The sequence below is a fragment of the Manduca sexta genome, chromosome 20, assembly GCF_014839805.1.
Source record: "Manduca sexta isolate Smith_Timp_Sample1 chromosome 20, JHU_Msex_v1.0, whole genome shotgun sequence".
NCBI classification, from domain to species: Eukaryota; Metazoa; Arthropoda; class Insecta; order Lepidoptera; family Sphingidae; genus Manduca; species Manduca sexta.
The window spans coordinates 8,863,771-8,882,005 of NC_051134.1; the positions used below are offsets into that span (position 1 = coordinate 8,863,771).

General features: G+C 35.5%; 1 protein-coding gene across 13 annotated transcripts; it reads left to right on the top strand.

Moving 5' to 3' along the window:
- The first annotated feature begins 258 nt into the window (after positions 1–258).
- Positions 259–18,193, top strand: LOC115448145 (cytoplasmic dynein 1 intermediate chain). Of its 13 annotated transcripts, none has more exons than XM_030175460.2 (16): positions 259–563; positions 1,133–1,263; positions 1,963–2,153; positions 2,515–2,642; positions 4,135–4,167; positions 5,850–5,870; positions 7,960–8,007; positions 10,630–10,800; positions 10,938–11,094; positions 12,405–12,659; positions 13,036–13,153; positions 13,516–13,747; positions 13,955–14,115; positions 14,350–14,490; positions 15,122–15,247; positions 15,726–18,193. In XM_030175460.2, the coding sequence occupies exons 2-16, from the start codon at positions 1,141–1,143 to the stop codon at positions 15,888–15,890; spliced, it is 2,070 nt and encodes a 689-aa protein (XP_030031320.1). In that variant the 5' UTR covers positions 259–563; positions 1,133–1,140; the 3' UTR covers positions 15,891–18,193. The 13 variants fall into 13 exon arrangements, with proteins under 13 accessions (XP_030031320.1, XP_030031321.1, XP_030031324.1 ...); XM_030175461.2 differs by having other exon boundaries at positions 1,136–1,263; XM_030175464.2 differs by having other exon boundaries at positions 260–563; positions 10,663–10,800.
- The last annotated feature ends 42 nt before the right edge of the window (positions 18,194–18,235 follow it).

Sequence of the window (18,235 nt, forward strand, 5' to 3'; positions counted from 1 at the left end):
ATAAAAAAAATAAAAAAAATAATATTCAAATTCGGAACGCACCATTTGAATTTTTTGTGTTGCCAAAGTATAAGAAAATACATTTTATATTCTTTGTATGATAATAAAAAAAAATTGAAGTTATAAGCTTTATATTATTTTACATTTTTTTATGATGGATATTGGATTGTACTATTCAATATAATATATATGTTTACTTATTCCACTGAACCAAAATCGTAGTCATAACAATATTTTTTATGTCTTGGGACCGGTGCAGTGTCTGTTGTTCTGTGTTTACCATGGCAATACCAAAATTTTCTCCTAAAGATTTTACGAAACTCGCGTAGATTGATTATTTTCCTATTTTCATAAAAAACTAATTCAATTTGTTTGGAATTAAGTATATGTGCGGAAAATTGTTCTTTCGCTTGATAGTGAAACATTTATTTCATCATCCAAACTAATTTGCAGCTTTATCATCCCGTTACTCCTAATATTTCGTTGCCACGTTTAGAAGGAATTTTTGCTACAGAATTCTTCAAAAAATGAATATTATTATTTAAAAACAGGAGTTAAAAACGGTAAGTGTAAGGAATAATTTATGCAAATGTAAATGAATCATTTACCGATCATGACATACCTGAGCCGACTCGTAATGGAGTTGTGTTGTGATCGGCCCGATATATTTTGACATCTCGTAATCATAATATAAAAGAGATTTGCCGGTAAAAAACTAGTTTAACTCTTACTAAATTAGTAAATCTGTTGGGAATTTTGAACATACATTATTATTATTCCCCTTTACATAAGTATCACAAAAATTATGCCACCCTTATGTATTACTAGAAAGTTATGGCTGTATGTCATCACATATGCCTGTGTATGCCTTACAAGGCGTATTAGAATTCAGAACAATAAAACTGAATAACGTAATATCTAGCATTCTATCTTCCCTACATTATCATGTGGCTCTAAGCCCAATATTCTGATTTTTCCAATTAGATTCTATGATTTGTGTACTAAAATTAAAAATGAATTTTACCCATGTACATACCAACATTGCTTTGAAATAAAAAATTAAGGTAATAAATTATTTTTGGTCTCTTAAACAATTGCAAATCAACATTGTTTGCCTAATGTATTTCAACAGTAGCAAACATGTCGAGCATGTCAGACCGCAAGGCTGAGCTGGAGAGGAAGAAGGCAAAGCTCCAGGCCCTCAGGGAGGAGAAGGATCGCCGCCGCAGGGAGAAGGAACAGAAGGATGCAGAAGAAGCACTTGTAAGTGTACATAATTGTAAAGTTATTGAAATACACATGATTTAGAATCCTTCAAGGGAAGAGTCTATCGCTATCCCAAAGAATTGCAATGCATTAACAATAAACTCATCACTTGACTGTCAACCAATAATTGGCTGCCGGTAGCCCTTTGAGAATGACTTTAATTGACACGAAATAGAGTTTATAATCTGTGGTTGTATCACATACCATCAGTTGACTCATTAGCATCTCCTATAAAGAGACTAGTAATTTGCTGCCTATGTAGTTGTTTATTCAATTGTAAACTTAACAAAATTAGAATTGTATGTTTTTTTCTTGTTACATATGTTACTTACCTGTATTAAGTATGCATGGTAGGACTCATAATACTTAATGTCCATGGTGCAATACTTGCATTTTATTCTGGAATTATAACTATATGTATGAATGTCTGATACCACCACACACTTACACCCTTTATCCCTCAAGGGGTTGGTAGAGGATCAACTAGTGCTGCCACTTTTTCTGTATATTTGTGTGTAATTTTATGTAATCATTTTAACTCTACAGTTACTAATTATAATCTTAGCTATATAATTGGTGTTACATGAATGAACTTCTCTACCAACCTTGCCGACTTTGATTTCCATAAAAAGGTAGCATATTTATGGATGTTACTCCTTATTTTATGGTCTATAAATGGCAAATATACTTCCAAAGCAAAGGGCATCAGCCGCGTCGAGCCTGGACAGCCGCAGGGACTTGGACGAGATGCTGTCATCCCTCGGAGTGGCACCAGTTAAGGATGTCCTGTCGTCTCTATCATCCATGACATCTCTAACACCACCACAGACATCCTCGCCGGACGCCAGCCTCCCGCACACGGATAAATCAAGCTTACCGGCGAGTGGGTGAGTTCATTGATGTATCCAAAATGATGTTTTTAACTGGAGTTTCCCTATACTTAATTTTGATCAAAATTGAAATTTTTTTTTTATAATATAAAGTATGAATTAAAATTTGTTATATTTTCTCTCTAATTACATTAAGTCTACATTTCAATGGGTTAATCCAATATTATTAAGAGTACTATGTACCCATTCTGTATCTCTTTATTTATTGTCAGGATACCTGAATTAAATCACTGTTTTAGCTAAGAATATTTATTGAATCACATTTTGGAATCCTTATTTTATTAAGATTGCATTGATTAATTCTATCAGCTGTCTGAGATAAAACTAATAACGAATACCTGTGAAAACTCATCATCAGCGGTCCAAAGAAACCAACGCAGCTTCAAGTGGTGTCCGTGCAGTCGACCGACATTCCACCGAAGGAGAACGTCACGTACGCCAAGCAGACTCAGACCACTGCCTCTGGTGTGAGCGAGTTGCGTGATGGTAAGTGTCGTTTATGTACCTAATTTACATTTTACGTTTAGAAATTTTGTTTCAGACTCAAAGTGTTAACACATTTGCTGCCTCAGTATATATTTTTTCTATTTATAGCAACTTCAGAATAAATTTTTTAAACAGTGAATATATCAATTAGGGCCCCCATAATGTTTTTTTTTACTATTATTCCTATAAAGGACTTCAATATTTTTAGATGACTTTCATCCTGAGTTATTTAATCTTTATAGAACTTGCTTAACTGCTATAGAGATGCAAACAGCTCTCCTGTATATGTCATTAAAAGGGCAGAAAAACATGGCAAATAATATCTTTATTTTAAAAATACTCTAATATAAACTGCCTTTAGAGATAGCAAATGTGTTAAAAATTTTATATGTTACAATAAAATTAAAAACATTTAATTTATTTGAATTTAAATTTATACTTTTTTAATTCCAATGTTAAATATACATTCCTTATTTCTTATAATGAACATTTTTATTCCATGGATAATATTTTTTTATTCAATAAAAATATAAAACTTAATTTTTGGTATAAACTATTTGGAAAAAATAACCCAATAATGTTTAATTCTTAAAAATATGTATTAATCAATTTACTATTTTACTTTATTTGGTTATGCAAATTGTCTAAACATTGAGTGCTTGTTTTAACCTTGGAGTTTTTTCTTATGTTCATTATTGTTATGATTTGTGCATAATCACACTCCTTTTTTCGTTTTTATTAACAACTGAGAGATTGCGTTTTTTTTTTGTTTCTTTTTATGTTAATTACTTAACTTTGATGTCTGGGTGAAGGTTTTAACTGTGTGTCATTTGTAAATACTAGTGGACATTAATAAGAAACAGAATTTAAAAAAATACCCTTCTATCTCTGTTACAGGAGTTAGTTCTTTCATAGATGAGGAAAACATTTTTAGAATATATTTGATTGTTACAGTTTTGTGAAAACAAAAAAGAAAAATTTTAATGTTTAGATCTAATCAAAGTACTTTTGGTATATACCAAAAAAAAACGTGTTCTTTAAATAACTTTTAAAACATTTTGTTGTAATTCATTAAAATAAGCGTTTTTTCAATTAAAATAAAACATGTATTTGCCAATGACACTATTCTCAAATAACCAATGACATCTGTAGTTATTAAAGCAGTATTTACTTTTCACTTCATCTTCTTTCATTGATTTGGCCTTCGGTTTTGTTGCGTGAATTTTAAAAATCTGTATTTTTTTTGGAAAAAAAATGTACAAAGAAATTCACTCAACAAAACATGTGCAAAATTTCGTTTGTCTCACATAGCTTCGACACATGTGACGTCTTTTTATTTTGCTGTATCGCTGTATGTCAATTCCGTACCCCCTGCGTACTACGGAACGTAAATAAATTTTAAAAAGTAAATACTGTATGAGTTTTCGGTGCAATGTTTGTGTTTGTGCTACCATAAAAAAAGGCTGCTCTTCCAATGCATCACCGCTTGCAGGATACATGGAGGACTGGTGGCGGCCGCGAAAAGGTAATACATACATTATTTTAACACTTTTGTAGTGTACTGCAGAGCATTTGATAAAAAATCAAGACAGTATTAAGAGCTCTTCGGTATACTTAGCCAATGGTCCTTGCCAAGTAAAAATTTTTTTTTTTTATTTGGTAACGATTGTTTGTGAGCACTTTAATTATATATATTGATTTTTGGATATGATATGTGAAAGAAAACCAAATAAACAATAACATTTGCATAGCAATTTAGAAATTTTACACACTACCTTCAATATATTCTCCGATTATGAGTCATTTATTATTCAAAAATCAATCTCATTTTTCCACTGACATTAACGAGGGTTAATAATTATCTAAATAAATGTCATTTTTATAAAAAAAAAATTTTTTTTATTACTGAGTGTCACATATTTATACATGGTTGTATGTCAATGGAAAAAAATAGATGTCATTATATTAAAAATTAACGAAAATTTTATAGCTTGCAAGATGATGTTTTGTAATTAAATGGAATCATTATAATAATGAAAGTATGCATGTTGAATATTGTGTGTGATGTAACAAAATGTATTTTTACGTTTTTTTTCTTTATTTTAGCGTGTATTTTAATCTAAGAGAACTCTTGAAGGATACGAAGGGAAACGCGTCCTCCCATCATTCAAAATTCCATCCTTTGCGCTATTTTCCCTTGTAGTATTTTTGTGTCGAACATAAAATGTGTAGTGTGTACATACACAGGTGTAAAATACAAGTACCCTTTTTAAAATAGTTAATTAATAGGCTAGCTTCTTTGTGACAATTAGAAACCAAACATTTATAACACCGCTACACACATAGACTCAAATTATGATTGCGTTTGTTAGAAATGAATTTACAGGCGCCGGTTATAACAAAAAAAAGCTGCCAACATACTAAAATATAAAAAAAATCAAGGCAGATGTAAAATAGCTTGTTCAAAATAATCGTCTAAAAACGGGATTAAAAATAAAAAATAACTATCTTATACTTGGCGTAATATATGTTTTGTTACATCGTATGTCATGGTAACTAATACACGTGTGAGTCATTGGGTGAATATAAACGTGAACAATGGCGGTTCCGAAGGCACTCGAGCGTATGGCTATAGAATAACATATCGAGTCGGTAGTGGCACTATTGTTGCAGCTCTAAAGCGACTCGATGAGCTAAAGCCGACACGACATGCTTTAGTGGAAGTCACATTTTAACACGAAAAGCATGCCCTATAATTAAAGACCGCTTTTCAATACTTTATCTTTGGGGAACGTCTTTGCAGACTTAATGTCGTAGAGATTCACCATCATTATTAATAAATATATTAGAGTTTGTTGTGGTTGTTAAAATTAATATTATAATGTCACTTACGCTAAAGCATGAGTGTCCTCGGAACCATGTAACGTCGGAGCATGTTTCATTAATGCACATTCGCGGCAAGAACGCATGGGCTCATGTTTGATCTAATAACAAAACCATAATCATTGTGAATACCATAGAATCATCAGATAAATATATCGAATCAAACAAATATTCACAAAAATATGTATGTACATATTATGATGTATATTCGTATGTACAGGGCGTTGCAAAATGTCTATAGATGTAAAAAGATATATATTTTATTTTATGCCAGATTCACGAACTATAACTGACGGTATATTTTTATTTTTTGTCCTTTTCTAGCACACGCAACCGACTACTACGGTAAGTCATTATTCCTCCAGGAAGCTTTCTGTCACATACTAACACGATATCTCGTATCAGTGATTAACATGGTGTCGGTTGTATTATAGCATACGTTTCGATCTAGTACTGTACATAGACGTTAGTATAGGTCCTTTCTGTCACGCTTCTAGATTGTTTCCTACTAACATAGGATAGGTGCGGTTCAGATTACTTGATACGAGTAACGAAATATATTATATAGTCCACATAGCATAGTGAACGTTTCATTTTATCATACGCATTTGTTATCAAGAAATCTGCAATACATTTGTGATGTGGGTCGAGTGACAACTAAACATCGTTTTGATGTCGATATCCTTTAATTGTGGCCTTCCAGAGTTCTCCACGTGGTTTCCATAATGGAAATCATACAATATGGCCGCAAATTATAATGAATATTGTTATGTTTATATCGGATTATGGTGGTAGTATGGGGTGCCATATCATATCACGCCGACTTACCCTTCCGAATCAACTAACAAACACTGCACAGGTCTTAACACGAGGACCGATGTCGCCTCAGCAGTTGCTACAACTCGTCATCGGTGCATTTATACCTAAGCATCGAAGTGTGGACGAATTGTAATAAAACTAATTGACGCGACATGATCCGGCATAGGTCATGCTGTAAAGTACCTAGTCTTGCCATAAATATTGTAATAAAGAAAAAAGAAAATTGTTAACTGCAAATAACATTTATTACTTTTACAGTGTGTCAGTTTAATACATAAATATAAAACAATTAAAAATATAAAAAGCTTATTCGAAGTGGTCTCCATTGGCTGCAATACAGTCCTTTAAACGATGAGGCCAGTTATCAATAGAAGCACGCACTCTTTCCATGGGAAAATTCTTCACTGCCAATCGTATAGATTGTTTTAGGGACTCCAAATTATCATGGCGTTTAGAGCAAGCTGTACTCTCTAAAACTGACCACAAATCATAATCCAGCGGATTAAGATCGGGACTAGACGACGGCCAGTCTTCAGCTCTGATGAAGTCCGAAACGTTCGATTCCAACCAAGACTGCGTGGACCGAGCTTTATGACCCGGCGCCGAGTCTTGCTGGAAGGACCATACTTGGTTATTGAACATGGTGATGTTAAGGGGCTTAACTACCTTCTCAAGAATGGTATCTTGATACACTTGTGCCGATGTTTTGATACCTTTTTCACAAAAATATGGCTCAGTCACTCCTTCATAGCTAACACCCCACCAAACCATCACTGAAGTCGGATAATGTCCACGTTGCACTCTGTCGACTAATTGGGAAGCTTCCTTAGAGCTTTGAGCATAAATACGGTCATTTTGTTTGTTAAAATGTTGCTCAATTGTAAAAATTTTCTCATCCGTAAACAAAATTTTTCTGTGACCTCCCTTTGCGTACCGCTTCAGTAGTTGTTTCGATTTTACCACCCTATTCTTCTTTAAATTATCAGTTAAGAAATGGCCAGTGCGTCTCTTATAGGCTGCAAGTCCTAAGTCATCTTTTAAAATACGCGACATGGTTCTAGGTGCTATCTTCATTTCCCGAGATAAAATCTTTTGCTTTCGGACAGGATTTCTTCGAATTCTTTCCCTTACTGCTTTGACCACCTTTTTCGTACGAACACTACGTGGACGGCCAGATCTTTTTCTGTCACAAACAGAGGAGGTCTCATTGTACCTATTAATAGCCCGGTACACAAACATTTTACTAATACCAAGTGTATGGAGAGTTTTAAAAATTGCATTTGGCTCCATACCTACTTTGTGTAATGCTATCACAGCGATTCGGTTCTCTTTATCACCCCACACCATTTTAATATCGCAAAATATTTTACAATGTATTGGCGCCAAAATGAGAAAACACAATGAACAATCGTATAAAAATGACAGATTCGAAATTCAAATGTAATATTTTTTTATAATTAAGTGTAACAGTATTTATGGCCAGACTAAGTATATAAGCACTGTTGATATGCTAATCTATGTATAAAGTTTTGAATATATGTTATTATATACATATATATAAAAATGGTCGAAAGATACTGACATATTTTTTTTTGTTTTTCCTCCCTTTTTCAAGACGAGTACAATCTAAACCCGGGTTTAGAGTGGGAGGACGAGTTCACAGGTAGGTTTCAATTCCGAATCATACAAACAATCATACGAACTTAACTAGCCCTCTGTAGAGCCTGTGCCAACTTTCACTTAGCATGGTTTTTGTTTTGTTACTTACCTTATACTTTTTCATATATGTAACGCTGTTTTATTACGTACGCTAACATATTTAATTTAGCACATCAACTGATTACCTGTATGTCGTGTATGTGGAATATAAATGGGTATTTTTTTATTTATTTTACACATCGAAATTTTATCAGCATGTATATCGTAGCTCCAGTTTTAAACATCGAATTGACGTCAAATATGCAGTGTAGTATTGGAAATACGTGTTGTTAATTATAAATATTTTTTAGCATAAATTAAATAAGTTTATAAGAGAAAGGGACAAAAATATTAAATAGAAACGGGCTTTTCGATTAAAAATTAAATTCATTCGTAAATCACGAATGATATCAATATGTACTTACGAATTCAAGTCAACAGTACGTATAAAAATTTTAACTGAATGATTCTAAACTTTTAGCTACTTATTTGATCTCAATAAAATTGTATGGCAACTAACATGTAATTTTGTATGTCGAAACTGTACATAATGACATAAGCTTATCTTAACCAACGTAGAAGTTAGCCCCAGGTCATCAAGCCCTACTCAGTCATAAAAAAACTACCTGATTAACTCATTACATTTAGCTTTAAAACTAGAGCTACGCTATATCGGTGATAAGACATAACTCGAAATTATCATTATAAATAATACATAATAAAAAGTACATAATGCATGTGACAGAAATTACATTATGTGTATACGCATGACTGTATGTCATCCTTTATTTAGTCGGATATGTTTTTTTTTTTTTTATATATTATTTTTTTTATATGAGACATGTTATCTCTCTAGTGGAGAGCTCGGGAAGTTATTTTGCATATTTTAAAGCTTTCTGTCACTGGAGTTAACGCTTTTAGGGATTTATTTAAAAAAATATTATTTTCTTGTGTGATTTAATTGCACTAGTGTTTTTTTTTTTATTATTCTTAGCCAGATTTACGCTGTATGTTAAGATTTTTATGCGCTTTCAGTTTTTACAGTTTTTTTTTTATTCTAGACTAACTTAAATTAATTTTTTGTTAAATAATTTATATTTGATAGATTACCAAGTATATCGTCTTTTGTTTATAGATTTTTATCAATTGCCGTGCACTTTTTGAGCGTACACAATAAAATATTTATTGTTTGCTTAGCTTCAATTTATTATTCACTATTATTTACATTTTATTTTTCACAACAAAAAACTGAAAGCTTCCTATGAGAGTATAGTTACAGTAATTGTTTTATTTTTCGACTTTCGTCGCTGCGTAAGCGCAGAAGGTATAAAATGAAACGTGGTATGATGTTGATGCCTATATATTGTGCATGTTTACGGTGCATTATATGTAAAAGTACGTAACGTAGCTCCCTCCACGCGGCATATCGAAAGCAAGTCGTAGTTAGAAATAAGATGTAGTATATTTAATTAATAAAATATATATTTGCCCATAATTTTATTTGTTTAGCCTGAAACTAGTCTAATTGGATGTCAACAATATTTCTTTAGAATATATTTCAAACACGGTGGTATGTCGGCCAAGTTCATTAGCAGTTGCAATATCGTTTTAAAACTTATACATGCATCTAAATATTCATTCGAAGTATAGTTTAAAAATTAATTATTTTCCCTGTAACTGTTTTCTCATAAATTAAACGTAGCCCTTAAATCAGCTTTGATATAAAACAAGAAAACTAGTCGTAGTTTGTCAAATTAAAATGAAAATAGACTTGATAAATTTCTTTGACAAACTCTGACTGAATTATGTGTGTTCACTGAAAGTTTCAAACACGCTTGTGTTATGGCTAATGTATTTCTGAATATTCGCAAATAATCATCATCACCTACATTGACATTAGTTCATCGTCTATTCATGACTGACTTGTAACGAGTGATATAATGTTGCATTTAAGAAATTTTGATAAGTGACAGTTTTAGTTTCTCTTCACCCATCAATAGCTTCACGATTGCATCACAAATGTGGAAACTACAGAATTATGGCCAGGTCGTTTAAGGACGCAGGCTGGTCTATACTCGGAAAAGTCAAAACAACTAAATTAAAAGATGTTTTTTGCTGCGAAAATTGCATCCATTTTATAGTTTCCACATTAGTGATGCAGTTTCCACGATACCCGTCCACAGTAGATACGTACGTAGGCACACATGTAGAACAGTAGTACAGACACACCCACACACGGCGTAGTTTCTTGGAGTTGGAAACGCTGGACGTATACCGCTTTTCAATAATAATACTAATCGCTGACATTCTAACTTCATGAAATTATACCTATATGTTTGACGGCCGATTTATTTGTTCATTAAAGTATCTTTTAGGTAAGATACTTTATTAAAAAAAAAACGAAATTTTGTTTTGACTCAGTTAAAAAAAAACAACAATTATAACGTCAACCAATACACAAACACACTGTATACAAGTCGCGTTGAGCTCTAAACGACGAGTGACGTCACTATACCCTCAAATAAATCGGCCGTACACCGCATGACACACACGACGTCGCCGAGGGCCATTCTTATTCACCGTCCAGTGCTTACATTCGACGGCGACGTGGCGCGGCAAGGCGATGAGGAGGACGCTGCGTTCCACGGCAAACTGCCGCCGGGCATACTGCCGCACGGCCTGCCCACCGTCAAGGAGGTGCAGCCGGCGGTCACCGCCGCGCCGCCGGAGAAGAAGGATGACGAGAAGGAGAAGAAAGGTGAGGGATTTGATCGTTAATACTTGTACATTCTTGAGTATTTGATTCGGTCTGGACTCGCGCCCAGCATTTTGAAATCAATTTAAAAGTGTAGAAATTTTTCATGAGTCTTACATGTACTGTTGTACTGTGCCCAGTCCGCGAGCTGAGCGCGGACGAGAAGCAGACGATCCTGCTGTCGTCGGAGTTCCAGCGGTTCATGAGCCGCGCCGGCCGCGTCATCGAGCGCGCGCTCGCCGAGTCCGTCGACATCTACACCGACTACACCGGCGGCGGCGACGGCGAGAACGCGCTGTGAGTACAGACATCACACCCCAACAAACCTTCGTCTTATCCACGATCAGCGCCGATGGGCACGTGCACCTCCTACGCTAATAAATATTACCTATATATTGCAAAGGTCAGCTTGCCGTGCTTGATTACTCGGTAAAAATCGCATACGGAAATCGACTTGTGCAAATTTTCTTACTAATTTAAACCTCACTTAAGCGTTAAAAGTGATTGTTTTTTTTTTTTTTTTTAACGTAGGTAAATCATCAGATGACTATCTCCCGTCTTGGGATGGGCGGTTAAAAGTTATGATTAAATTAAGTATACCGCGAATTTGTCACTTAAAATTTCTCTGAGTCATTTGTTATCTACGTAATGAGCTGTGTATAAAACGACATAAGTTAATTTTCCGTAAATATCTCCCTGGATGTAGGATTGATTGCTTAAGAATTTACAAAACAAATATTTAGATAATGTTTAAAGAACACCTGTATACAACTAACAGACTGACAGAAAACCGATGCTCAAAAATTATAATCTTTGTTGTAGGTTATCCACTGGGTATGATATCATCATGGTAAAGCTATCGAAAAATGAAAATAAAGTTTTTTTTTATTTGTTTTTGGTAACACAATAACAATTGCTGTCTTTTTTATAATATTGCCCTCGAAGCTTTAGCAAAATTCGATTGGATATACTTTTTTGCCTTTTTCGGACGGTTTTTTTAAGTCTAATGAAATATTCTAATTGGCGAATAGTATTGTGGAATGTGTTTGGTGAAATTTTAACATACTTATATATATATTTCCGGTTGAACATTTAACAAGTCTTTCGTTGCCCCATTTTTTAAGCTCCATTTGATTTTTCAAATCATTAAAATCAGTTACTTGCATGCGTTTTTCCATGTTGATTTTTATATCCTCTAAGTGTCGTAATTTTTACTTTAATCAAAAGTTTTAAAAAGCTCATGACTTGAATACAGGTATCTAATATGGGTTAAAAAGTAATACCGATTAGGACATGTTAAGAATAATCTTTACGGTGCAATACATGAAGAAGATAATGGTACCTCATACAACACTCCAAAGACTGTGAACAGTTTCAGTTGAATGAAAATACCACTTATAAACAATGGAATGTAAAGTTTGAACACCCGGTATATTATAATATATATGGTTTCACTTCAACCAGACCCTTTTTGTTGACGACGGTGGGATTATCTTCCTGCCACAATACCCAAGCAACCCTTTTTCAATAGCAATATTCAGGCAATTATTAAAAAAAAAAGAGACTGCTTTCTTGGTCGATGAAATAATTTTAAAAAATCTGTCTAGGGACGACAAGTCGGACGCGCGTTTGTCGTTGGTGCGCACGTTCTACGACGAGCGCTGGTCTCGCGGCCGCTGCGTCACGTGCCTGGACTGGTCCACCGCCCATCCGGAGCTGATGCTGGCCTCCTACCACAACAGTGATGATGCCCCTCACGACCCGGACGGCGTGTGCCTCGTCTGGAACACCAAGTTCAAGAAGAACACGCCTGAGGATATCTTCCATTGTCAGTCGCCGGTTATGAGCGCCACGTTTGCCAGGTGGGTGATATATATCAAAAAGTTTTGAGGGATCCATTTTTATGTAGATAAGACTCAAAATATATTAGTCGTTAATTAATATTGTGGAGACCCAAAGACCTATCACCATTCCTTGCCACCCAGAAAGTAAAGCAATGATGTTGTATTGTTGAATTTCAATCAAAATTTTAGTTAATATTCGCTATTCAAAATAAATATAATCTTTTACACGAGTATACTGTCCAAAGCAAAAGATACTGTCTACTCATGGTCTAGTAGGAAAAGAATTTATAGTTGGACTGATCATGTCATAATAAAAAAATCCCTTAGTATTCTGAAACCCAAGAGACATAAAAAGACCCAAAGACCTGCAAGTGGCTATATTGATATTTCCCAGGTTCCACCCGAACTTGATCCTGGGTGGCACATACTCTGGCCAAATCGTGCTGTGGGACAATCGCGTGCAGAAACGGACCCCCATCAAACGCACACCGCTCTCTTCACTCGCACACACGGTAAGATAACATGTCTTCTATAATATAATACTTGTTTCTTATTTCCACGAGAAATACATTTAACTTGCCTGCCTTTCTATAATTACTAATTTCTTGACCTTCAGCATACCAAAGACTTTTCCTGTTTATACTAATGAAAACTAAATCTATAAAGCCGTGTTGAGCAAAGCTAGTATTTAGATGAAAAACAAGTAATTAGTAACTAAACATTCTGGTCTAATTGTCAAATTTTTCGGTATCCAGGCACGTTTACTTAATAAATTGTTCCATATTTCACTAAAATGCTAGCATAGTCCGAACTAAACTAAAAGTAAAATAGCCAATATGCTGAATAAAAAATTTCAAACTCAAAACTCTTCCAGCATCCAGTTTACTGCCTGTCGGTAGTGGGCAGTCAGAACGCGCATAACCTAATCTCGGTATCAACGGATGGTCGACTCTGCTCGTGGTCACTGGACATGCTGTCACAACCGCAGGAGACGTTGGACCTACAGCATCGGCAGAGCAAGGCAGTGGCCGTCACCAGCATGGGATTCCCACATGGACTGGTTAATAACTTTGTGCTGGGCAGCGAGGACGGGAATGTTTATACCGGTGAGGAGTAGTCAGTAAACTAGTTGGGTTAGATTTAGTCAAAACAATTATGGCGCTCTGTTGGAACCGGATTTACACAGGCTGATCCCGGAACGCGACACACTTACTTGAGCCACTATGGCACGTTTTAACATCCTGTGTACGGTGGTCACTATCCGGGCGGATATAAAATATATCTTACCAGTAGATTTGTGTGTGTGTGTGCAGGATGCCTGTACGGACAGCGCGCAGGCGTGACGGAGTGCGTGGAGGCGCACGCGGGGCCGGTGACGGGCGTGTCGTGCCACGCCGCCGCCGGCGCCGTCGACCTCGCGCATCTCTACCTCACCTGCTCCATGGACTGGAGCGTCAAGCTCTGGAGCCTCAAGGTACGTTACATTCCAACACACATTATTACATAACAATCTGATATTACCTAATGTATATTGACCAGACTTGTAACTAAATTATTTATAAATAACTATCCACTTATGTTTTAGCTACGAAACAACCAGGAAGGCATTATTAATAAGTGCATAATAAAAAAAAATCAAGTATAAGGCCACTTATACTTTTCAGAGTAATAATACGCTTTCTCACTATATTGTGTGTACGTTTCTCAGGAGAACAAGCCGCTGTACTCGTTCGAGGACAACGGCGACTACGTGGTGGACGTGCGCTGGTCCCCCACTCACCCGGCACTGTTCGCGGCCGCCGACGCCGCGGGAAAGCTTGATCTGTGGAACTTGAACAGAGATACTGAGGTATTGATGATTTGGAACTTTTTTATTTTTGTTATTTTACTACCAGTAATTTTTAAAAAGCTCAATAACTAATGTGCTTTTAACATAGCCAAAGTCTACCCATTTCCCCCCTTCAAAAGATTAAGTGGTGACCATCGCCTTGTCGGGAACAATTCCCATTTTCTTTGGTAATTTTTTTTCATCAAAATCCAATAATTGCTAGATTCATATAATGCTAAAATGTTTGAAATTCGTTAGATATTCCAACATACTAGATCTTATTGTGGCAGTACAATTAGTAGACATACCGCCATCTCGTCAACATCAATAGAACTTCGAGAAGACCTATGTGGTATTGACATAATTGTGATGAACGCACTACAATCACACTAGATGGCGACAGACGATATTAGATTGCGATGGCAAAATTTGCGTGACGCGTAGAATATATACTACCTCCGAATAGGAACCGTCGGAGGGGCCGCGGCCGTTCAGGCGCAACATCTGCCTGACTGGGAATCTTCCATAGAGGAACGTTACCGTCTGTTCCTCTACAGCGGTGTCCACTATACACCGCTTAAAGATGTTGGCTCCATACGGATGTTGATATGACTACCAACTCATATGCTAATATGATCTGTGACGCTTGCAGGTACCAGTGGCGTCGATCCAGGCGGAGGGAGGCGTGGCGTTCAACCGCGTGTCGTGGACGCCGTCCGGCTCCCACGTCACCGCCGGCGACGACCACGGCAAGATATGGGTCTACGAACTCGCCGAGGTAACCGATATACCACTACCAATATGATACATAAAAGTGGACATATTCTTCAATAATCTTACATCATAAAGTACTAAATACAATGAGATATAATAATAAATAAATAATATATCAGCCCTGTATTATATACTGTCCCACTGCTGGACACGGACTTCCTTTACTACTGAGAGGGATTAGGCTTTAGTCCACCTTTCTGGCCTAGTGCGGATTGGTAGACTTCACACACCCTCGAAATTCCTATAGAGAACTTCTCAGGTATGCAGATTTCCTCACGATATTTCCCTTCACCGGTAAAGCAAGCGATAATTCACAAAGAAAAGAAAGAAAGCAAAAAAACCTTTGTTTGCTTTGTTTGTTTCCCAGGTAAAATGATTGCAAATTTTCTTACTAAACAACCTCCTCTAATATCCATTGCATGTCACTGTAAAGGTACATTTTTTATTTATTACATCACCAATTTTGTTACCCTTCCCACTAGCATGTGGCCCAACCGCGCCACGACGAATGGAGCAAGTTCGTGTACACACTCCAAGAGCTGCGCAACAACCAGGCCGACGAAGAGAGCGAGCGCGTCAGCCTCGCGGCCAGCGGACCCTCCTCCCTCACCAGCCTCACGTCGCTCGCCTCCAACCCGCTCAGGTAACTGCATCGCTGGGACGTGCGCTGCGGGTGGAGTCTGTAACTCCCACGCAAGGGGTGTACTGCACGCGTACGCTTGGATAATGGGCTTGGGGGAATCTGGCGGATTTAAAGTATTAATTATGGGACTCGTAACGTGTATTTTACTAGTACATTTAAAACATGTATCTAGTTTACGTTCCGCCAGGGCGTTGCATTAACTTTTGATAATCACAATGTTCACTTCAGTATCGGCCGTTTTCAATTTACAATCCCAATGATTCGAAGCATGTAAAAAAAAACTGATTGGGTCATTTTTGCGATGGATGAAGAAAGCTATAAGGATCATTGTTCAAAATGGCAGTATATCAACCTCATACAATGTATGATGCACATCATCTACATGTATGAAGGCTAAGCGCGCCGGCGTTTTGTGTTCAGTACAGCCCGGTGTATTTGATTTAATACTCACGCTGTAGGTACACAAGCTGTGTTTAACAACGCTATGTCTAGTAATGGCGTGTAAAAACTCATTTCCCGCCGGTAGATGGCGCTGTAATGTAGTTTTTAAAAGGTTTCGTGTCTACCTTCAATAGAGGAACATAAATAACATCAATATTATTATACTGTGCAGTTTAAATTGCAATTATGATAAATAAAATTTAATAATTGTACTGGTCTTTAGTGCTTATTTACGCGTTACATGTGATTTGAACTGTAAAAATTGATGTATCAAATATCAATATCGGAAAATGTGCAGATTGCGTTATAGGAATATCGATGTAGTAATATAAACCGATTAAAATATTGTATTCAAAATGCCGTAAACTCGAAGATCTAGATCATTCATCATTCACCATGTAATTCCTAAATTTATCAATGTTATCTTATAAAAAAATTATAATGGGTGAAGATAGCAAGATAGTTATGCAATGAAATGGATGTTATACAAAAAGCTACTAAGTAAATGAATGTTACACTACTGCTACTTAAAACTACCACTAGATACACGTAAACTGCAATAATTGGTTATAGGGACGAGTGGCGTACATAAAATACTTTTGAAGAAACCATGGTGGCGTAGTCCTGGCGGTTGCCAGAGGTTCCAATTTGTCATTGATAGATCCGAATGTAGTGTAATGCCAGGACAAAAACATCAAATATGGTCACATCTACTATCATAATGCTACATTAACTTTGATGGTTTACTAGCAGCTTTTTTTTCTGCTACATAAATGCTTAAAAACATTGTATTGTTGTATGTTTTGTCTCTTTATATGAAAGGGAGAAAACATTCTATTGATTAAGATTTGTTTATGAGCATTTATGGTTAGGAACAATTGCATAAATGTAAGTCTACAATATACTGTTTTATGGTGGATATGAATAAGCAATATACTTATCGCTTGTGAAAATGAACCAATCAGAATAAAATTTGTTCATGCTTACAAATTACTTGTTCTGATTGGCCTAATTTTGCGATCGATCCGAAGGTAGATATTAGGATCAGTCATTAATCTATATAATCTGCTATCAATATCTTAAATTGCAGTAAAGTGTATAATGTATGTATATTTTTTCAGTATAGAGTTTAACATCTCTACAAGCTTAAATAAGCTATGATAAAAGACTAGCAGTATCTTTAGATTATGTGCGAAATTGCAATTAAATATAGATGTATGAAGGAATTTCGATATGTAAAATGGTCGAATTTTATGAATTCATAATCATTTTGACTACAGGGTGGGGTGTCTTTCCGAGTATGCTGTTACTATAGGAATGTATTCTGGTAGATGTTTATAAGATTATATCTCAAAATATTTAGGTATATTCACATAAATACTTTTGTGTTAATAAAAATATTTACGCAAAGGCTTTCTTTGAAAACTCTTGACTATGTAAGATAATGAATACTAATTGGTAAAGTATATTTATGTATTTGTTAGTACACTTAGGGAGAGCACACATTGTATATCCCTATTCTGAGGCAGTTTATGAGAGATGGGGGCATGGGTCTTAACAATGGTGTGTGCTGACCCTAAATAGAGCAGCTGTGTATAATTATAAGTAGACTTTTTAACTAATAACAGCACATTTTCACAGATTCTTAATACATGGATGCTTGTATAAACCCCTAATACATTCCTTGTGGTTATTTTTAACTGATCAAAGTTAACATGTCTCATTAAATATCAAATATTTATATAACTCAATTTTAGTATATTATATATTGTATGTAAGTTCAGTAAGATATTTATCTAATGTTAATATTAAATTAGTTGTACCTATTTATGCTTCATTATGTTGAATAAAGCATTGCTTTGTAAACATGTGTTTCAATTCAGAAATTCATTTTGAAATAGCGTTCAT